This window comes from Oncorhynchus nerka, linkage group LG18, assembly GCF_034236695.1.
Source record: "Oncorhynchus nerka isolate Pitt River linkage group LG18, Oner_Uvic_2.0, whole genome shotgun sequence".
In the NCBI taxonomy this organism is placed as follows: domain Eukaryota; kingdom Metazoa; phylum Chordata; class Actinopteri; order Salmoniformes; family Salmonidae; genus Oncorhynchus; species Oncorhynchus nerka.
The window spans coordinates 24,707,359-24,730,581 of record NC_088413.1 but is presented as its reverse complement, the minus strand read 5'-3'; the positions used below and the strand labels follow the sequence as shown (position 1 = coordinate 24,730,581).

Genomic DNA, 23,223 nt, shown 5'->3' with positions numbered 1-23,223 from the left:
CCCAAATATGGCAAATTTGTTTATTAATAACTTTTTGTGCTCTCCTCCTACAATAGTATTGTATTCTTTCACTGCTACTGTAAATTGGACAGCGCAGTTAGATTAACAAGAATTTAAGCTTTCTGCCAATATCAGATATGTCTCTGTCCTGGGAAATGTTCTTGTTACTTACAACCTCATGCTAATCGCATTAGCCTACGTTAGCTCAACCCTCCAGTGGAAGGGACACCTTCCAACTGACTTGCCTAGTTAAATAAATACAGATAAATACATTCTAAAGTATAATTTCACCTGATCATCGAAGTCAGTCATTTCAACAATGGCACGCACAGCATTCTCCCTCAAAATGTGTGACATTGTGTTGTGTGACACAACTGCACATTTTAGTGGCCTTTTATTGTCCCCAGCACAAGGTGCAATGATCATGCTATTTAATCATCTTGATATGCCACACCTGTCAGGTGGATGGATTATCTTGACAAAGGATACATTGCTCACTAACAGATATGTAAACAAATTTGAGCACACTATTTGAGAGAAATACGCATTTTGTGCATATATGGAACATTTCTGGACTCTTGAATTTCAGCTCATGAAACATGGGACCAACACTTTCCATGTTGTGTTTATATTTTTGTAAAGTCTCATTTTTTTCTCTTCACTTGGCCCTAATACTCTCCTGACCGTAGATTGCTGCAAACACCACCCCATTTCCGAAAATGGATTGCTCCTACAGACAGTGAGTCACGTGGCGGTGGCTTGCTTTATAAAGCAGGCAGACGGGCATCCAGCTTAACTATTCGATTTAACGTTAGAATGGGTAAAAAGAGAGATCTAAGGGACTTTGAGCGTGGTATGATCGTCGGTTCCAGGCGCGCAGGGTCCAGTATCTCACAAACAGCCGCACTCTTGGGCTTTTCACGCACAGCAGTGTCTGTGGTTTACCGAGAATGGCGCGACAAACAAAAAACATCCAGTCAGCGACAGTCCAGTGGGCGTAAACAGCTCGTTGATAAGAGGGGTCGAATGAGATTGGAAAGAATCGTGCAAACTAACAGGCGGGCTACAATTAGACAAATAACGGCGCAGTACAACAGTGGTGTGCAGAACGGCATCTCTGAATGCACAACTCGCCGATCGTTGTCACGGATGGGCTATAGCAGCAGACGGCGGGCAAATGAGGAGTGGAAAAACACCGCCTGTGTAGATAAGGTAAAGGAGTCAATGGAACACACTGCGTTCCAACATTTACTAGATTTTCGCACATTCAACAAATCTGATCTAACAAAAAAGTCGATATTCGTCAAATCAGGTCCGATTTCGATATATTTGGCTGTTTTCGCTGCATAACATTTAAAAGTAGTCCCTTTTCAGACTTAGAAGTGACTGCTAAATGCTAACTTCTAACTCCCGTTCATATAAACTGGTTAGCCTAGCTAGCATACAGAAATCGGTAGTAGTCAGTCGGTTTGAACTAATTACGTTGATTGGTGACGATGACATGAATGTATTGGGGTTGACATCATAAGTATTATACTCCGATTTTACCTCAATAACAAACAATAGCCTTAAGTTCGAATTACCTCTTTACCGCATCTGTTGCGAGCGGTCAGTGAATTGTTTGTTATTAAAGCATAGAAATGATGTTTATCTTTTTCATTCTTCAGGCGTGATGTCATACGTTGGCCCCCTTTATTTATAGAAGGACCCATACACACAGAGTGTATATACAAAACAGTAGGAACACCTGCTCTTTCCATGAGACTGACCAGGTGACTGCTATGATCCCATGTCACTTGTTAAATCCACCACAATCAGTGTAGATGAGGAGACGGATTGTTGAGCCATGAGACCATTGAGACATGCTGTCTATTTGTGCCACTGAGGGTGAAAGAGAAATACAGAAATGTAATTGCCTTTGAGCTGGGTATGGTAATAGGTGCCAGGCACATCGGTTTGTGTCAAGAATTGCAACACTGCTGGGTTTTTCATGCTCAAATCAAACTTTATTTGACACATCGGCTGAATACAACAAGTGTAGACCTTACTGTGAAATGCTTACTTACTATAAGCCCTTAACCAACAGGTCAGTTCAAGAAGAGTTAAGAAAATATTTACCAAATAAACTAAAGTTAAAAAATAAAAGTAAAAAATTATAAAAAGTAACACAATAACGAGGCTTTATACAGGTGGTACTGAGTCGGTGTGCGGGGGTACTGGTTAGTTAAGGTCATTTGTACATGTTGCTAGTGTAACAGAATAACTTTAGACCGTCCCCTCGCCCATACCCGGGTGTGAACCAGGGACCCTCTGCACACATCAACAACAGTCACCCTCGAAGCATCGTTACCCATCGCTCCACAAAAGCCGCGGCTCTTGCAGAGCAAGGGGAACTACTACTTCAAGGTCTCAGAGCAAGTAACCGATTGAAACGCTATTTAGCGCGCACCGCTAACTAAGCTAGCCGTTTCACATCCGTTACACTAGGGGTAAAGTGACTCTGCATAGATAATAAACCGTGAGTAGCAGCATTGTACAAAACAAATGGGGGGGGTCAATGTTTATTTATTTATTTTACCTTTATTTAACTAGGCAAGTCAGTTAAGAACAAATTCTTATTTTCAATGACGGCCTAGGAACAGTAGGTTAACTGCCTGTTCAGGGGCAGAACGACAGATTTGTACCTTGTCAGCTCGGGGGATTTGAACTTGCAACCTTCCGGTTACTAGTCCAACGCTCTAACCACTAGGCTACCCTGGTGACGTGGACACCAAGCATTTGGCCACACAGTCGTGGTTGAACAGGGAGTACAGGAGGGGACTAAGTACACCCCTGAGGTGCCCCAGTGTTAAGGATCAGTGTGGCAGACGTGTTGTTGCCTACTCTTACCACCTGGGGACTGCCCGTCAGGAATTCTAGGATCCAGTTGCAGAGGGATGTGTTTAGTCCCAGAGTCCTTAGCTTAGTGATGAGCTTTTTAAAAATATTTTTATTTCACCTTTTTTTAACCAGTTAGGCTAGTTGAGAACAAGTTCTCATTTACAACTGCGACCCGGCCAAAGTAAAGCAAAGCAGTGCGACACAAACAACAGAGTTAAACATGGACTAAACAAACGTACAGTCAATAACACAATTGAAATAGTCTAAATACAGTGTGTGGAAATGGCTTAAGGTTAAGGAGGTAAGGCAATAAATTTGCCATAGTAGCGCAGTAATTACAATTTAGCAAATTAACACTGAAGGGATAGATGTGCCGATGATGATGTGCAAGTAGAAATACTGGTGTGATAAAAGTAAATAAAAACAATATGGGGATGAGGTAGGTAGTTGAATGGGCCATTTACAGATGGGCTATGTACAGCTGCAGCGATCGGAAGTTAGTTAGATGCTTGAAGTTAGTGAGGGAGATATGTCTCCAACTTCAGCGATCGGAAGCTGCTCAGATAGCTGATGCTTGAAGTTAGTTAGTTGTCCACATATTCTAAGTCAGAACCGTCCAGAGTAGTGATGCTAGTCGGGCGGGCCGGTGCAGGCAGCCATCGGTTGAAGAGCACGCATTTAGTTTTATTAGCGTTTAAGAGCAATTGGAGGCCACGGAAGGAGTGTTGTATGGCATTGAAGCTCGTTTGGAGGTTTGTTAACACAGTGTCCAAAGAAGGGCCAGATGTATACAGAATGGTGTTGTCTGCGTAGAGGTGGATCAGGGAACCACCGCAGCAAGAGTGACATCGTTGATGTATACAGAGAAAAGAGTCGGCCCGAGAATTGAACCCTGTGGTATCCCAATAGACTGCCAGAGATCCAGACAACAGGCCTCCGATTTGACACACTGAACTCTGTCTGAGAAGTAGTTGATGAACCAGGTGAGGCAGTCATTTGAGAAACCAAGGCTGTTGAGTCTGCCGATAGGAATACAGTGATTGACCGAGTCAAAAGCCTTGGCCAGGTCGATGAAGACTGCTGCACAGTACTGTCTTTTATTGATGGCAGTTATGATATCGTTTAGTACCTTGAGCGTGGACGAGGTGCATCTGTGACCAGCTCGGAAACCGGATTGCACAGCGGAGAAGGTACGGTGGGATTCGAAATGGTCAGTGCTCTGTTTAACTTGGCTTTAGAAAGGCAGGGCAGGATGGATATAGGTCTGTAACAGTTTGGGTCAAGAGTGTCACCCCCTTTGAAGAGGGTGATGACCGCGGTAGCTCCATGGACTTTAGTGTCCCAAAACTTTTTGGAGTTAGAGCTACAGGATGCACATTTCTGTTAGGAAAGCAAAGGCTAGCTTTTTCAAACTGACTGTGTGTATTGGTTCCTGACTTCCCTGAAAAGTTGCATATCGCAGGGACTATTCGATGCTAGTGCAGTCCTCCACAGGATGTTTTTGTGCTGGTCAAGGGCAGTCAGGTCTGGAGTAAACCAAGGGCAAAATCTGTTCTTAGTTCTACATTTTTTGAAAGGGGCATGCTTATTTAAGATGGTGAGGAAATTACTTTTAAAGAACGAACAGGGATCCTCCACTGACTGGATGAAGTCAATGTCCTTCCAGGATACCCGGGCCAGGTCGATTAGAAAGGCCTGCTCGCAGAAGTGTTTTAGGGAGCGTTTGACAGTGATTAGGGGTGGTCGTTTGACCGTGGACCGATAGCGGATGCAGGCAATGGGGCAGTGATCGCTGAGATTCATATTGAAAACAGCAGAGGTGTATTTGGAGGACAAATTGGTCAGGATAATATCTGAGGGTGCCCATGTTTACGGATTTATGGTTGTACCTGGTGGGTTCCTTGATAATTTGTGAGATTTAGGGCATCTACAGTGGGGAGAACAAGTATTTGATACACTGCCGATTTTGCAGGTTTTCCTACTTACAAAGCATGTAGAGGTCTGTAATTTTTATAATAGGTACACTTCAACTGTGTGAGATGGAATCTAAAACAAACATCCAGAAAATCACATGGTATACATTTGTTTAAGTAATTAATTTGCATTTTATTGCATGACATAAGTATTTGATCACCTACCAACCAGCAAGAATTCCGGCTCTCACAGACCTGTTAGTTTTTCTTTTAAGAAGCCCTCCTGTTCTCCACTCATTACCTGCATTAACTGCACCTGTTTGAACTCGTTACCTGTATAAAAGACACCTGTCCACACCCTCAATCAAACAGACTCCAACCTCTCCACAATGGCGAAGACCAGAGAGCTGTGTAAGGACATCAGGGATCAAATTGTAGACCTGCACAAGGCTGGAATGGGCTACAGGACAATAGGCAAGCAGCTTGGTGAGAAGGCAACAACTGTTGGCGCAATTATGGCACAATTATTAGAAAATGGAAGAAGTTCAAGATGACGGTCAATCACCCGCGGTCTGGGGCTCCATGCAAGATCTCACCTTGTGGGGCATCAATGATCATAAGGAAGGTGAGGGATCAGCCCAGAACTACACGGCAGGACCTGGTCAATGACTTGAAGAGAGCTGGGACCACAGTCTCAAAGAAAACCATTAGTAACACACTACGCCGTCATGGATTAAAATCCTGCAGCGCACGCAAGGTCCCCCTGCTCAAGCCAGTGCATGTCCAGGCCCGTCTGAAGTTTGCCAATGACCATCTGGATGATCCAGAGGAGGAATGGGAGACTGTCATGTGGTCTGATGAGACAAAAATAGAGCTTTTTGGTCTGAACTCCACTCGCTGTGTTTGGAGGAAGAAGAAGAAAACCATCCCAACCGTGAAGCATGGAGGTGGAAACATCATTCTTCGGGGATGCTTTTCTGCAAAGGGGACAGGACGACTGCACCGTATTGAGGGGAGGATGGATGGGGCCATGTATCGTGAGATCTTGGCCAACAACCTCCTTCCCTCAGTAAGAGCATTGAAGATGGGTCGTGGCTGGGTCTTCCAGCATGACAACGACCCAAAACACACAGCCAGGGCAACTAAGGAGTGGCTCCGTAAGAAGCATCTCAAGGTCCTGGAGTGGTCTAGCCAGTCTCCAGACCTGAACCCAATAGAACATCTTTGGAGGGAGCTGAAAGTCTGTATTGCCCAGCGACAGCCCAGAACCTGAAGGATCTGGAGAAGGTCTGTATGGAGGAGTGGGCCAAAATCCCTGCTGCAGTGTGTGCAAACCTGTTCAAGAACTACAGGAAACATATTATCTCTGTAATTGCAAACAAAGGTTTCTATACCAAATATTAAGTTCTGCTTATGTCATGCAATAAAATGCAAATGAATTACTTAAATCATACAATGTGATTTTCTGGATTTTTGTTTTAGATTCCGTCTCTCACAGTTGAAGTGTACCTATGATAAAAATTACAGACCTCTACATGCTTTGTAAGTAGGAAACTCTGCCAATTTTGCAGGTTATCAAATACTTGTTCTCCCCACCGTAGTTTAGATTGTAAGGACTACTGGGGTGTTAAGCATATCCAGTTTAGGTCACCTAACAGAATGAACTCTGAAGATAGATGGGGGGGCAATCAATTCACATATGGTGTCCAAGGCACAGCTGGGAGCTGAGGGGGGTCTATAACAGGTGGCAACAGTGCAAGACTTATTTATGGAGAGATTTAAAAAAATATATATATATTAGAAGCTCGAACTGTTTGGGCATAGACCTGGAAAGTATGAGACAACTTTTCAGGCTATCTCTGCAGTAGATTGCAACTCCTCCCCCTTTGGCAGTTCTATGTTGATGGAAAATGTTGTAGTTGGGGATGGAAATTTCAGGGGTTTTGGTGCCCTTAAGCCAGGATTCAGACACGGCAAGGACATCAGGGTTGGCGTACTGTGCTAAAGCAGTGATTGAAACAAACTTAGGGAGGAGGCTTCTGATGTTAACATGCATGAAACCAAGGCTTTTACGGTTACAGAAGTCAACAAATGAGAGCGCCTGGGGACACACAGTGCCTGGGCTAACCTCTACATCATCCGAGGAACAGAGGAGGAGTAGGATGAGGGTACGGCTAAAGGCTATCAACTGGTCTTCTAGTGCTTTGGGGACAGAAAATAAAAGGAGATTTCTGGGCGTGGTAGAATAGTTTCAGGGCATAATGTGTGCTACAGGGCGGTAATAATTTAGGCAGATTACCTTCGCTTCCTTGGGCACAGGGCCTACGGGGGTCTGTTTGAAACATGTAGGTATTACAGACTGTCAGGGAAAGGTTGAAAATGTCAATGAAGACACTTGACAGTTGGTCCGCACATGCTTTGAGTACACGTCCTGGTAATCCTTCTGGCCCATCGGCTTTGTGAATGTTGACCTGTTTAAAGGTTTTGTTCAGATTGTGTGAAAACACTCCCGTATCCAGTCATCCAAAACCGTTGGCACTCGTGCATGCTTCAGTGTTGCTTGCTTCGAAGCGAGGCATATTTGACAATGGGTTTTACATTTTTTTTATCGAATCATGGCTTTGTTAATCAGAATCGATGTGATCAGATCTTTTTCTAAAGTGCTTAGATGTTTCTTTGCTGCAAGACTATTTGACCCATTTCATGACATCCAAATGCAATCAGTTATGTGGAATCTCAATCTCTAAAGAGGGTTTAACCGAACTTCTGCCTGGGAGGCATGTGCTTCCTCATGTGATGCCTGCTGCTACCGAACCAAAACAAAAGTGTGAATAAAGTCAATACAATTTGCCTCACGTTTTGAATGAAGTTACTGGGTCTAGTTCAAATCCCAAAGGCGACAAGGTGAAACATCTGTGGGTGTGCCCTAATTGCTCCAGGGTCACCGTAGATAATTAGACCCTGGCAGAGACTCCACTCTCCGAGGGTGTCTCAGGACATTTGTAAAATAGAAATAAGCACTCAAATGATTATTTATCATGTATGCATAAAATAAAGTTTGCATTCTCAATTGAGTTTGTAGTGCAGCTGTAAACAATGTACGCATGCATTAAAAAAAATAGAATCTTTGAATTTCATGGATTACAATTGTACACATTCAATATTTATTTTTTATCCTTATAGGTACGGGAACTTGTCCTGGACAACAGCAGATCAAATGAAGGGAAAATCGAAGGCCTCACAGAAGAATTTGTCAATCTGGAATTCCTCAGTTTGATAAATGTTGGCTTATTCTCAGTTTCCAACCTTCCCAGACTTGGGAAACTCAAAAAGGTAATGTTTTGCTTGATTTAAAACAAACACTCACTCACTCACTCTTAGAACACCTACTCAATCAACATTTTTTCTATATTTTTACTATTTTCTACATTGTAGAATAATAGTGAAGACATCAACTTGGAAATAACACATATGGATATGCATTAACCAAAAAAAGTGTTAAACAAATCTTAATGGATTTTATGTTTGAGATTCTTCAAATAGCCACCCTTTGCCTTGGTGACAGCTTTGCACACTCTTGGTATTCTCTCAACCAGCTTCACCTGGAATGCTTTTCCAACAGTCTTGGAGTTCCCACAAATGCTGAGCACTTGTTGCCTGCTTTTCCTTCACTCTGCGGTCCAACTCATCCCAAACCATCACAATTTGGTTGAGTTTGGGTGATTGTGGAGGCCAGGTCATCTGATGCAGCACTCCATCACTCTCCATCTTGATCAAATAGCCCATACACAGCCAGGAGGTGTGTTGGGTCATTGTCCTGTTGAAAAACAAATTATAGTCCCACTAAGCGCAAACTAAATGGGATGGCATATCGCTGCAGAATGCTGTGGTAGCCATGCTGGTTAAGTGTCCATTGAATTCTAAATAAATCACTGACAGTGTCACCAGCAAAGCACCCCCACGCCATCAAACCACCACCTCCATGCTTCGCAGTGGGAACCACACATGAAGCTCTTCCGTTCACCTACTTTGTGTCTCACAAAGACATGGCGGTTGGAACCAAAAATCTCACATTTGGATTCATCAGACCTAAGGAAAGATTTCCACCGGTCTAATGTCCATTGCTCGTGTTTCTTGGCCCAAGCAAGTCTTTTCTTATTTGTGTCCTTTAATAGTGGTTTCTATGCAGAAATTTGACCATGAAGGCCCGATTCACTGTCTCCTCTGAACAGTTGATGTTGAGATGTTACTGTTACTTGAACTCTGTCAAGAATTTATTTGGGCTGCAATTTCTGAGGCTTGTAACTTATGAACTTATCCTCTGCAGCAGCGGTGACTCGGTCTTCCATTCCTGTGACGGTCCTCATGAGAGCCCGTTTCATTGTAGCTCTTGATGGTTTTTGTGACTGCACTTTAAGAAATGTTCAAAGTTCTTAATTTTCTGCATTGACTGACCTTCATGTCTTAAAGTAATGGACTGTTGTTTCTCTTTGCTTATTTGAGCTGTTCTTGCCATAATATGGCCTCTGTCTTTTACCAAATAGCCCTATCTTCTGTATACCTCCCCTACCTTGTCACAACACAACTGATTGGTTCAAATGCATTAAGAAGGAAAGAAATTCCGCAAATGAACTTTTAAGGCACACATGTTAATTGAAATGACCTCAAAGCTGGTTTAGAGAATGCCAAGAGTGTGCAAAGCTGTCATCAAGGCAAAGGGTGGCTACGTTGCAGAATCTCATATAAAATATATTTTGATTTCTTTAACATTTTATTTGTTTACTACATGATTCCATATGTGTTATTTCATAGTTTTGATGTATTTACTATTATTCTACAATGTAAAAATAAAGAAAAACCCTTGAATGAGTAGGTGTTCTAAAACTTTTGACCGGGTGTGTGTGGAGGGGCCCTTTTTTTAATTTATTTTTTATACACAAGCTTACACTTATAGTAAAGTGACATTTGAGGGTTCTGGTCAAAAGTAGTGCACTACGTAAGGAATAGGGTTCCATTTGGGACATGGTCATTGTTTTCTGAAAGATTTGTTACTTGCTTGGGCATTTTTTGACAGAAGTGACTGCTCAAAGTATTGCGACAGTGTCAATTTTGTTTTGGCTCTACTCCAGCACTTTGGATTTGAAATTATACAGTGACTGAGGTTAAAGTGCAGAATGTCAGCTTTAATTTGAGTGTATTTTCATCCGTATCAGGTGAACCGTTTTAGAAATTACAGTACAGTTGGCCCATTTTAGGGGACCAAAAGTATTGGGACATTCACTTTTACTGTACCTTCAGAAAATATTCACACCCCTTGACTTATTCCACATTTTGTGTTACAACCTGAATTTAAAATGGATTAAATTTAGATTGTTTTGTCACAGACCTACAGACAATACCCCCTAATGTCAAAGTGGAATTATGTTTTTAGATATTTTTTTACAAATGAATGGCTGTGATAGAACTGAAGATGGATCAGTTACTCCACAATACTAACCTAATTGACAGAGTGAAAATAAGGAAGCCTGTATAGAATAAAAATATTTCAAAACATACATCCTGTTTGCAATAAGGCACTAAAGTAAAACTGCAAAAAATGTTGCAAAGCAATAAACTTTGCCCTGAATTAAAAGTATTGGATTTATCCTAACACAACACATTACTGAGTACCTCTCCATATTTTCAACCATGGTGGTGGCTGCATCATGTAATGGGAACGCTTGTAATAGTTAAGGATGGGTACGTGTTTCAGTATAAAGAAAAGAAACAGAATGGTGCTAAGCACAGGGAAAACCTGGTTCAATCTGCTTTCCACCAGACCACTGGGAGGTTAATTCATCTTTAGCTGGACAATAACCTAAAACACAAGGCCTAATCTACACTGAAGTTGCTTACCAAGATGACATTGAATGTTCCTCAGTGGCCGAGTTACAGCGTTGACTTAAATCTACTTTAAAATCTAGGGCAAGACGTGAAAATGGTTTAGCAATGATCAACAACCAATTTGACAGAGCTTGAAGAATTTGGAAAACAATGATGGGCAAATGTTGCACAATCGCAGTGTGGAAAGGTCTTAGACTTACCCAGATAGACTCACAGTTGTAACCACTGCCGAAGGCGCCTATACAAAGTATTGACTCGGGTGTGAATACTTATGTAAATGAGAGATTACTGTATATAATTTAATACATTTGCAAAAATTTCTAAACATGTTTTCATTTTTGTGTTTATTCGATGTTGAATTCAGGCTGGAACATCTGAAGGCCCTGTATGTGTATTAAAGTAGTACAAAGTTAATTATTTGGTCCCATATTCATAGCATGCAGTGACTAAATCAGGGTTGTGACTCTATACATTTGTTTGATACGTTTGCTGTTTGTTTGGGTTGTTTCACATTATTTTTTGTGCCCAATACAAATTAATGGTTTGTCATTTTGTAGTCACTTTTTTTGTAAATAAGAATATATGTCTCTTGGCCATGTTCTGTTATCTCCACCCGGCACAGCCAGAAGAGGACTGGCCACCCCTCATAGCCTCCCTTCTAGGGAGTTTTTCCTAGCCACCTTGCTTCTACACCTGCATTGCTTGCTGGTTGGGGTTTTAGGCTTGGTTTCTGTACATCACTTTGTGACATCAGCTGATGTAAGAAGGGCTTTATAAATACATTTTATTGATTCATTTGATTGATGTTTCTAAGCTTATATTAATGTGGATGCTACTAGGGCTGTCCCCATAAAAATATATTGGTCAAACGAGAATCGTCCTGTTCTTTCGACCAATCGATTGGTCAATGTTTAAACTTCTTTATCCATAATTGACATACACACCCTATGTGTTTGAATAAAACCAACTACATGCACTGAGCTTGTCTGATGCTTTAAGCACACTGTTTGATTAAATAATTAAGCCACACAAATGATTCGGTCATTTGTGGTTAAACAGTGTTAAAAAAAAATGACGGGGAGTGCCTGTGTGACTGGTGCATGTTGTCTCGCTCACCTCCCTACTGCAGAAAAAGGCACCACAGCAAGTGTTTATTGCACTGTCCCTGCTAAAGCTGTATAGGAGCACACCTTGTGTGAGTATTATGTGTGCCAAACAGTTGCATTAACATTACAAAAAAAAATCTGACCATTTGGAACAGTGTAAACAACACTAAGTGTTGTACCAGAGTCTTATCTAACAAAAATGATATAGCCTTTATTACAGCAGATTAAAAACAGTTGCATGCATTAGTAAATTGCGGTTTATTTATTGTTTAGGTTAATTATTCAAAGCTTCCTTTTATTTCATTTTAAAACTAAAATGCTTGATTGCGTTTCAAAGCCTGAATGTTTCGTATGCTGTGTGATGACAGGAATGATTGATTGATTTGATACAGTAGCCTATATATTGAAATATAGGCCTAAGTTACGGTATTAAAACTTAACAGGACGCGTTCTTAGGTCTACAGCTCTATGGGGGTTACACAAGGATACTATACTATGCCTACAAATGATAACGACTTTACTTATTACAATTATGATCATTATAATAAGAAAAAGAGTGTATAGGAGCGAGAGCTGCGTGCATATTATGTATGACAAAGGGGTGCTGTTAGATTACCATGTCATTTTTCTGCCTGTTTGGAACAGTGTAAACAACCAAATTATAAGTAATCCCAGTCTGTTCTAACGGATAAAAAAATGTAAGGCTTTATTACAGCATAGCAAAGATTTTAAAAACGGCTAAATTCAGTTTTTTACCTTTTATTTAACTAGGCAAGTCAGTTAAGAACAAATTCTTATTTTCAATGACGGCCTAGGAACAGTGGGTTAACTGCCTGTTCAGGGGCAGAACAACCGATCTGTACCTTGTCAGCTTGGGGATTTGAACTTGCAACCTTTCAGTTGCTAGTCCAACGCTCTAACCACTAGGCTACCCTGCCGCAGTCTGGTATGAGAACGGTAGCCCCCATCTGCAAAAGCAGGGTGTCTTTTTTTTTTTTTACACAACATTTAAAGCAAACATCTTACAAGGTAAGCTTTGATTTGTTCTGTGTTTGAGCTATAGCTACATGGCATGGGGGGGTATGAAATTAATAATTGGGTTGGTTGGAACAAATCTAGCCTATAGCCAATGTTGTCGGAATCATTTCAGCCACCGGGCTTCCCTGCATAGTCCCAGTCTGAGATCCCCACATCTGGGAAGATGGCTACCATTGTTCCTCATGGGGTAATCATAAGAAGGCAAAGAACTCAAGTCCTTCTGCTCACCCGACCTAGAATTCCTTACAATCAAATGCTGGCCATTTATCATGAAATGCTTTGAGGCTAGTCAAGCTGATCATTCCCCGCCACCAAGACGGCCCTCAAGACCCACTGGAGTTTGCAAACTGGAAACTAGTATCCAGAGGCTGCATTTATTGTAGCTGGGGATTTTAACAAAGCAAATTTGAGAACAAGGCTACCTAAATTCTGACAGCATATTGATTGGACTGATACTCTCGACAACTGTTATTCTAACTTCCATGATGCATATAAAGTCCTCCCCCGCCCTCCCTTCGGCAAATCCGAAATCTTGTTCGTTCGGTCTTATAGGCAGAAACTCAAACAGGATTTACCGGGGACAAGAACCATTAAATGCTGGTTTGACCAATCGGACGCCACACTTCAACATTGTTTTGATCACCAGGACTGGAATATGTTCCTCTCCAACATTGACTGATATGTCAACACTGAGGCCCCATAATGAAGTGTTGGAGATGTTGTCAGCCAACTCCTGATTATTAAAACCTGTTCAACCAGAAACCATGGATGAATGCCATTTTGCCAAACTCAATCATCCACCGTATTTGCATGGAATGAGGTCTGGAAATATGGCAATAAACAGTGTGGTTATTCTCTGATCAATCAAACAAGACAATGCTAGTACAGGGACAAAGTGAGGACAACGTGGAGTGTGGCAGGGTCTACAGGAAATCACAGACTACAAAAAAGCCATGTCAAAGACAAATGAATCCTTGCCCACTTTGAAGATAATGCAGTGCAGAGCAGCGCAACACCGACTCCTCATCAAAGGGACTGCAGTGGTAAAACATTTGAACGTTTTTAACCCTCCTGGGCTGCTGGCCCAGACAAACCCTGAGCTGTGTCCTCAGAGCATGCACAGACAGCTGGCTAATGTGTTTACGGACATATTCAATCGCTCCCTATCCCAGTCTGTTGTCCCCACATGCTTCAAGATGGCTACCATTATTCCTGTACCCAAGAAGGCAAAGATAAGTAAACTAAATGACTACCGCCCCGTAGCACTCACTTCTGTTATCATGAAGTGCTTTGAGGCTAGTCAAGGATCATATCACCGCCACCTTACCGGCCATCCTAGACCCACTTCAGTTTGCATACTGCCCCAACAAGTCCACAGATGACACAATCGCCATCACACTGCACTCTACCCTGTTCCATCTGGACAAAAATAATACCCATGTAAGAATGCTGTTCATTGAATACAGCTCAGCATTCAACACCATAGTACCCTCCAAGCTCATCATCAAGCTGGAGGCCCTGGGTCTCAACCCCGCCCTGTGCAACTGGATCCTGGACTAACTCATCCTGGGTGGCAATGTCAGGAAACTAGGTGCACCGTCAACACTGAGGCCCCACAAGTTAAAAAACAGCCCTCTCTATCTCAAGGCTGTTCACCCAGACTGCATGGCCATCCAACTCCATCATCAAGTTTGCAGACGACACAACAGTAGTGGGCTTGATCAATGACGAGACCGCCTCAGCGATGAGGGCACTTTAATAAATGCATCACTAGTCAACAAAACAAAGGAAATGATCGTTGACTTCAGGAAACAGCAGAGAGAGCACCCCCCTATCCACATCAAAGGGACAGCAGTGGAGAAGGTGGAATGTTTTTAAGTTCCTGGGCGTACACATCACACAAACTGAAATGGTCGACACACAGACATTGTAGTGAAGAAGGTGCAACGGCCATCGCTCATCCATATACTTATGTACATATTCTCATTCACCCCTTTTAGATTTGTGTGTATTAGTTGAGGTTGTTGGGGAATTGTTAGATTACTTGTTAGATATTACTGTACTGTCGGAACCAGAAGCACAAGCATTTCGCAACACTTGCATTAACATCTCTTAACCATGTGTATGTGACCAATAACATTTTATTTGGACATCTAAACTCAGCAAAAAAAGAAACGTCCTTCACTGTCAACTGCGTTTTATTTTAAGCAAACTTAACGTGTAAATATTTGTATGAACATAAGATTCAACAACTGAGACAAACTGAACAAGTTCCACAGACATGTGACTAACAAAAATGGAATAATGTGTCCCTAAACAAAGGGGGGATTCAAAATCAAAAGTAACAGGCAGTATCTAGTGAGGCCACCAGCTGCATTAAGTACTGCAGTGCATCTCCTTCTCATGGACTGCACCAGATTTGCCAGTTCTTGCTGTGAGATGTTACCCCACTCTTCCACCAAGGCACCTGCAAGCTCCCGGACACTTCTTGGGGGGAATGGCCCTAGCCCTCACCCTCCGATCCAACAGGTCCCGTAGGAAGTGCAATATGACCCCATAGACACTGTATATTTGATAGGCAATGACTTGAAAAACTACAAACCTCAGATTTCCCACTTCCTGGTTGGATTTTTTTCTCAGGTTTTTGCCTGCTATATGAGTTTTGTTATACTCACAGATATCATTCAAACAGTTTTAGAAACTTCAGTGTTTTCTATCCAAATCTACTAATTATATGCATATTTTAGCTTTTAGGACTGAGTAGCAGGCAGTTTACTCTGGGCACCTTTTTATCCAAGCTACTCAATACTGCCCCCCAGTCCCAAAGAAGTTAATGGCCGTTCCACTGCATGTTCATTGATTGTTTATGCTTGTTCAATGAACAAGCATAAACAATGTTTAAACTCTTTACAATGAAGATCTGGGAAGTTATTTGGATTTTTACGAATTATCTTTGAAAGACAGGGTCCTGAAAAAGGGACGTTCTTTTTTTTTTTCCTGAGTTTTGCTGAGGCCCCACTCCTTCAACCTCCCCCACTGCAGGCCCTGGCACAACTCCCCTCTCTGTAAGTTCACCTGGAGGTGCTGGGGCAGGGAGGAAATCTAGGCCTCAACAAAGAGGCTGTGGAGGCAGCAGAACAGAGGGAGATGAAACTGAGGACCGGTGGCATACAGTCCTTGAAGATGAGGAGCCAGAACAAATTAGGTCTATACCCAAACAACCTGAAGGCCCACAGTTGGTTAGTGATTAAACATACACCCCCTTACAGCTGTTTCAGCTCTACTTTACCACCTCTGTACTGGGAACACTAATTAGTAAGACCAACAAGTATGGGGACAAAAAGCAGCAGGGTGGAAACCAAACCATGGGTGACATGCTCAACTACCTTTCCTTGGTGATTTATATGGGACTGGTAAAGGTATCAAGACTAGTTGACAACTGGAGCAAGTCCCCACTCTATCGGTTTGAGTTCCCGCCTCCATCATGAGTGAACCTATTCTTGGCCATCAACCATACTCGTCACAGAGTGACCCACAAAAGGATCAGGAGAATGACCAGAAGGGGACTTCAGGGTATGATCGTCTTGCAAGAGTCAAGCCCCTTTATCATGACATGGTGGAGGCATGCAAAACTTATTTCCAGCCTGCTCAAAATCTATCTATAGATGAGCATATGGTTGTCTCAAAGGCTTGAATTGGCTTGATGCATAATATTAAAAATAAGCTGACCAAATGGGGTTACAAGCTCTTTGTGTTAGCCGATCAGCCTCTGCCTACATGGGCAAATTTTTCATCTATGAAGGCGATCACACCCACTGGTAAGGGTCTTAGTTATGACTCATGCAGCTGATGGGCTTCCCCTTCTTTGTGGACAATTGTTATTGTAGTCCCATGCTTTTCATAGACCTCTTGAAAAAGAAAATAGGTGCTTGTGTCACCATTAGTCCTAACAGAATCGATTTCCCCAAGACCAAGGTAAACGACATGGCAAAGACTGCAGAGAGTGGACCATTTTTTGGGATCAGGACTAACAAGCTGCTTTTTGTGAAATAGAAGGACACTAGGGAAGTAACCATGCTCACCACACAGCATAAGGCATTCAATCATTTCCATGTCACAGGAGCATGGTTGAGGAAGGCATTGCAATGTCATGATGCTCTGATAGGCATCCTCCACAGTCTCAGACATTGACACAGTAGTTAAAATAGCCAAACCCCTTTCCCAGGGCCTTCTGAGCATGGTGTTAGAGGAAAAGCAATTTCTGGTGTCTGTGAAGATAAAAGAAGAACTGCAATGCCAAAACACAAGGGGGAAAAATGGGAAATGCCAGATCTGATGCTTTTTGTTTCTGATAGGGGACTGCTTCAGACTATCACGACATGCACAAGAAATCTAGTCATCTACACCTGGGATGTAAAATGAAGACTAATGCCATTTGTAAATAGTTCAGTTTATTTCTATTTTTGCACCTTGTTTAAGTGAAGGTCACGTGTGTAACCAAGTTTGTTTGATAAGCTGTTTTATGTATGTCCTGACTAAATTTAATTGATTTTATAAAATAAGTCATCACATAACTAATTATTACGTGATTAAATTAATCATGTAACAATTAACTCATTAGTAACTTGGGGTACCATGGAAAAAGTTTGTTTAATGAGTTACCGTTTTCCGAATTAACTCAAGAATATATTATCATACCAGTCATCCATTAATCATTATTACCTCATCAGTCTCATTCTTAAATTCTTGACCTCTTAAATAAATCTGCACGAACCATAGTCTAAATTATTCAGCGACACAAAAATTGGCTTAATTTATTTACTAACTATACACAGAAATACATATAGGTTGAATTGATTACTAACAATGCAATGAAAGGTCCCTAGTGGACTAACCCGATTTGAAGGCTTGTTAAACAATGGAAAGAGGTGGGGAGAAAGAGAGCTGGGAGAGACAGAGGGAACCCATCGTATATACAGTTGGAAAACTATGCTCATGGGAATGTGAATACATTGCACATGAACGACCGCTCATTTGAAAATAATTGCAATGTGTTTATTTACACTTGTCTGTCTTCTCTCTGTTGAAATTGCCCGGTCCGTCTAATGCTGGGGTGGGCAACTCCAGTCCTCGAGGGCCTGATTGGTGTCAATCAATTCTCATTTAGAAGGCTAAAGTCACATTGCTATCTTTTCACAGCTAGTTTCATATTTAATCATACGTTTTAGAACATTTAGATGCAAATCTGATATCTACATTGTGAAAGCTCTTAAAGATAGTTATTGTTATACCATCTGTAATGACATCACAAAATGCTAAATGATATGACATGATTGTTTCAATCCCCACCAACCATTTCCCGCATAATTTGTGTTTGGAATGTCTGAGACACTTATTCTCAATACTGAAAAGGCAAGAGAAAGTTTACGACCAGCCTCCTCTCTGGTGGCACTTTGGAGAGGTTCAGGTACTTTGGAGAGCTTGAAAAAACACTTAGATGTCCCTTGACACCACCACAATATTTGAGAGGTTGGTGTTTTAGAAAGTTTGTTTTTATAGTGAACAATAACTTTTAGGCACATCCAGTGTGCAATTACTGCATTCATACACTTGAATTTACCCCGGATACCCCATAACACCACCACAATGTTTGAGTGAGGTTGATATGGTAGAAATTGTGTTTTTATACTGAACAAAAAGCATTTAGGGATTGGCAAATATGTAGTGGCACTGGAATTGTCTAATTTACAGACAAATGCCACTTTGGAGAGTTTTAGGGACACTTGGAAACGTCCCGTGACCTCACCTGACACCACTTACTAAAACATCTGCCCATTTCTAGTGGTTAGGTCTTTCAATCCCATTTTTTTTCCTGCTATTGTTTACATGTTGTGGAAGCCAGCTGACGTGTTTCCAGCTCTGGGCATCAATAATTCACTTATAGTTTGTAAATTAAATTACTTTCAAAATAAAAAAAACTAAACTTTGAGCTTGATCTTGTGTATTCTGAACTATGTAATTCCTATCGTCTGATCATTTCCTAAATCTCCCAGATCTCTTTCCAAATATACCAAGTTTTGGCATGTCAGAATCACGTAATTACACATGAATAGCAGTTACTTTTGGGTGTGTTTATTTAGGAGTAAATATACATTTTGCCGTTGCTACTAAAAGGTTAAACATACAGGCAACAGAAGCAATATGTCATTTCTGTAGATCTATATGGATGGTTTATATAGCCAGGTTAGGCTATTGATTTACAGTATAGACAGAGTTGGTTTGTGCTCTCGATTTTCTTAAACAATTATGCTTAGCCTTATTCGCACAGGACTAGTATTACTAGATAATGTTATGTAATTATTACCCTAGAATGTCCGTTATTCCAGAGAACGATTTAGAGGGGATTCGTTTTTTCCAAACTGCCCCTGTAATTATTTTTTTCCAATTAATTGTCAGTTATGACCAGTCGCGGTTCTAGACCATTTCAACTGTGGGGGGGGGGCAGTTGTGCTGTTAGAGGGGCCAGTTACATTAGATGTTATTGTTGTCATATCATAAAAAATTATTTCATACTCCACATTTAGTGGGGCCACAAGGGGGTCCAACATTGTTGTCACAGGGGCACGCAGAAATATCATAGCCCCCCAAAAAATGCTAACCTCCTGTTATTGTAATGGTGAGAGGTTAGCATGTCTTGGGGGTATGCTATTTGTGCATCTAACTTTCTCATCATTATTCACAAACAAATTTGTGGAGTCACAATGTTGTCACAATGTTGATGTAGTCATTGCGTGCCATGAATATGGGACCAAATACTCAACTTTTTAACTACTTTAATACACAAGTGAATTTGTCCCAATACTTTAGGTCCCCTAAAATGGGAGAAATACTGTATGTACAAAAAGTGCTGTAATTTCTAAAATGCTCACTTGAAAATACTCTCAAATTTAAAATTGACAGTATTCACTTTAACCACAGTCATTGTATAATTTCAAATCCAAAGTGCTGGAGTACAGTCAAAACAACAAATGTCACTGGCCAAACACTTTTTGAGCTCACTGTATATCTTCACATTATGTTGCAGTTGGAACTCGGTGACAACAGAATCTCTGGTGGCCTTGACGTGTTAGCAGAGAAACTCCCCAACCTCACACATCTAAATCTAAGCGGGAACCAACTGAAAGACATCAGCACGTTGGAACCTTTGGTAGGTACACCAAACTCCCGGTAGAGCACAATACAGTGCAACACTGTCTCAGGCTATGCCTCAAATGACACTTTTCCCTATGTAGAGTTTTGACCATAGACCTAGTTGGCAGTGTGATGTTTGTTTCCCTATGTGGCTCTGGTCAAAATTAGTTTGCTAGCCTATATGGGGATACGGTGTGCTCTAAAATCTAATTAGAGATTTATTCAGGCAGTGTTGTTCACCCCCTAATTACCCGACACCCATTTGGTCCCACAGAAAAAGCTGGGCAGCCTGAAGTCTCTAGACTTGTTCAATTGTGAGGTGACCAACCTGAACGACTACAGGGAGAGTGTGTTCAAGCTGCTCCCTCAGCTCACCTACCTGGACGGGTACGACGTGAAGGACCGAGAGGCATCTGACGTGGATGGGGTGGACGACGACGATGAGGGTTGGCAACCATTTTGTTTTTTTTCCATGTTTTGAGGAAGTAATAGAAAATGAAAATGCAGTTGTAATTTGAGTTGAGAATGTGGGTCTTCTGTAGCTCAGTTGGTAGAGCGTGGCGCTTGCAATGGCATAATAGTGGGTTTGATTCCCGGGACCACCCATATGTAAAATTTGTGCACACAATACTGCAAGCAACTTTGGCTAAAAGCATCTACTAAATGGTATATCATTATACACTGAACAAAAATAAACGTAACATGCACCAATTTCTTATTTTTACTGAGTTAGTTCATATAAGGAAATCAGCCATTGAAATAAATTCATTAGGCCCTATTCTATGGATTTCACATGACTGGAATACAGATATGCATCTGTTGGTTACAGATACCTTAATGGTAGGGTCGTTGGATAGAGTTGATCAGGCTGTTGATTGTGGTCTGTGGAATGTTGTCCCACTCATCTTCAATGGCTGTGCGAAATTGCTGGATATTGGCGGGAACTTGTCGTACAAGTTGATCCAGAGCATCCCAAACATGCTCAATGGGTTACATGTCAGAGTATGCAGGCCATGGAAGAACTGTGAAATTCAGCTTCCAGGAATTGTGTACAGATCCTTACAACAAGGGCTCCTCCATTATCATGCTGAAAGACGAGACAATGGCGGCAGATAAATGGCATGGCATGACAATGGGCCTCAGGATCTCATCACGGTATCTCTGTGCATTCAAATTGCTATTGATAAAATGCAATTGTGTTCATTGTCCATAGCTTATGCCTGCCCATACCATAACCCCACCGCCACCATGGGCCACTAATGTTCACAACGTTGACATCCGCATTCCACTCGTCCACACAACGCAATACACAAAGGTGAGCATTTGCCCACTGAAGATGGTTATGACGCCAAACTGCAGTCAGGTCAAAACCCTGGTGAGGACGACAAGCATGTAGATGAGCTTCCCTGATACAGTTTGTGCATACATTCTTCATTTGTGCAAACTCTGTGTCATTAGTTGTCCGGGTGGCTAGTCTCAGATGATCCCGCGGGTGATGAAGCCAGATGTGGAGGTCATGGCTGGCTTGGTTACACGGTCTGCAGTTGTGAGGCCAGTTGAACGTACTGTCAAATTGTCTAAAATGATGTAGGCGGCTTATGGTAGAGCAATGAACATTCAATTATCTGGCAACAGCTCTGGTGGACATTTCAGCAATCAGCATGCAAATTGCATGCTTCCTCAACTTGTGGCATTGTGTTTTGACAACTGCACATTTTAGTGGTCTTTTATTCTCTCCAGCACATTGTGCACCTATGTAATGATCATGCTGTTTAATCAGCTTCTTGATATGCCACACCTGTCAGGTGGATAATTATCTCGACAAAAGAGATGCTCACTAACAGGGATGTAAACAAATTTGACAAATACACTTTTTGTGCGAATGGGAAAATTATTGGATCTTTTATTTCAGCTCATGAAACATGGGACCAACACTTTATATGTTGCGTTTTATATATACATTTTTTCAGTACATGTTAGAGATCATGTTCGTACATCGTGGATATTGTCATGCATTCTATTGTGTTGGGTTTTTCGACAGTGGGTGTGATGTATTTCTTTGCTTTTTTTATGTTAGGAGTGAAGGATGAGGATGGAGAGGAGGAAGACTTTGACGAGGAGGATGATGAAGTCAGCGGCGACGAAGAGGTAAAGCCCGTTTTTTGGTTTGTTTGTGACCCAAAAGATCAACGGGGGATATGGTTTGAAAGCACTGTCCTATCTCCCCAGGAAGAAGACCTCAGTATTGATGATGAGGACGACAATGATGATGGTATGTCATTCTTGTACTTTTTGTCACAAGCTTATGTTAAAAAGTTTAACTTTTTGATACTTTACGAAGTATTATATAATAACCCTTTCCCATTTCCCCCAGAAGTTGAGGCTGTCCAAGGAGAGAAGATGAAGCAAGAGCCTAACGACAATGATGATTATGAGAAAAAAAAGAAAGCCAATCAACTTACCAACCCCTTCCCTCTCCACCCTGACACCCACCCACACCCTCCCTACTCCACGTCTCTCCCCCAGCTTTGAGCCCCCGTGTGGGGAAAGACTGTACCGGACAGGTGGTTCAAGTGGAGCTGCCTCCGCCCCATGGAACCGAGAGCCATCCTCAAGGAGCGCACCACTCCGCATTCCACTTTTTCACTGTCAACTCCCCCTTTATGTATACCTGTGTGAGGACTTTGGGACAGGTACTGTATCTAGTTTTGGGTCTGTGCTTTTTAATATTTTGTTGGATGAATTATGAAGAGAAAGTTGTTGTTGGGTTTATTTCTTCCCTCTTCATCTTTTCTGTTATTTTTTTCACCAATAAAATGTATTGCTATAGCAACTGTGTGAAGAGCAAGCTAAGATTCAGTGTGGCCGACTGTTGCACAAATCAAGGTTGTAGCTACAAGTGCCTGTCGCTCAACTCCTGCTGAGTGCAATGGGTTGCCTCAGTGGGAAAAGTTGAGAACACTCATCACACAATATGCAGCAAATACCTCAATGGATACTTCAGTCACTCCACGAGATGACATGTTGCAGCTTATTTTATTTTGAATGGGAGGGAAGGTGAAAAGACGGCAATAGGAACACATGAAATCAAAGTTTATTTGTCACTTGCTCTGTAAACAGATGTAGACTAACAGTGAAAAGCTTACTTTACAGGCACTTTCCTATAGAGCTTCCCAGGGCTAGGTGGTCATCTACCTGGCTGATGTAGTCCT

General features: G+C 41.7%; 1 protein-coding gene across 2 annotated transcripts; it reads left to right on the top strand.

Annotated features, from left to right (window-relative positions):
* Positions 1–741: 741 nt before the first annotated feature.
* On the top strand, positions 742–22,642 carry LOC115116481 (acidic leucine-rich nuclear phosphoprotein 32 family member B-like). Of its 2 annotated transcripts, none has more exons than XM_065003837.1 (7): positions 742–1,212; positions 7,977–8,126; positions 19,905–20,027; positions 20,286–20,457; positions 22,089–22,159; positions 22,241–22,283; positions 22,389–22,642. In XM_065003837.1, exons 1-7 carry the CDS (start codon positions 817–819, stop codon positions 22,541–22,543), a joined length of 1,110 nt encoding a protein of 369 aa, XP_064859909.1. In that variant the 5' UTR covers positions 742–816; the 3' UTR covers positions 22,544–22,642. The 2 variants fall into 2 exon arrangements, with proteins under 2 accessions (XP_064859909.1, XP_064859908.1); XM_065003836.1 differs by having other exon boundaries at positions 22,386–22,642.
* The last annotated feature ends 581 nt before the right edge of the window (positions 22,643–23,223 follow it).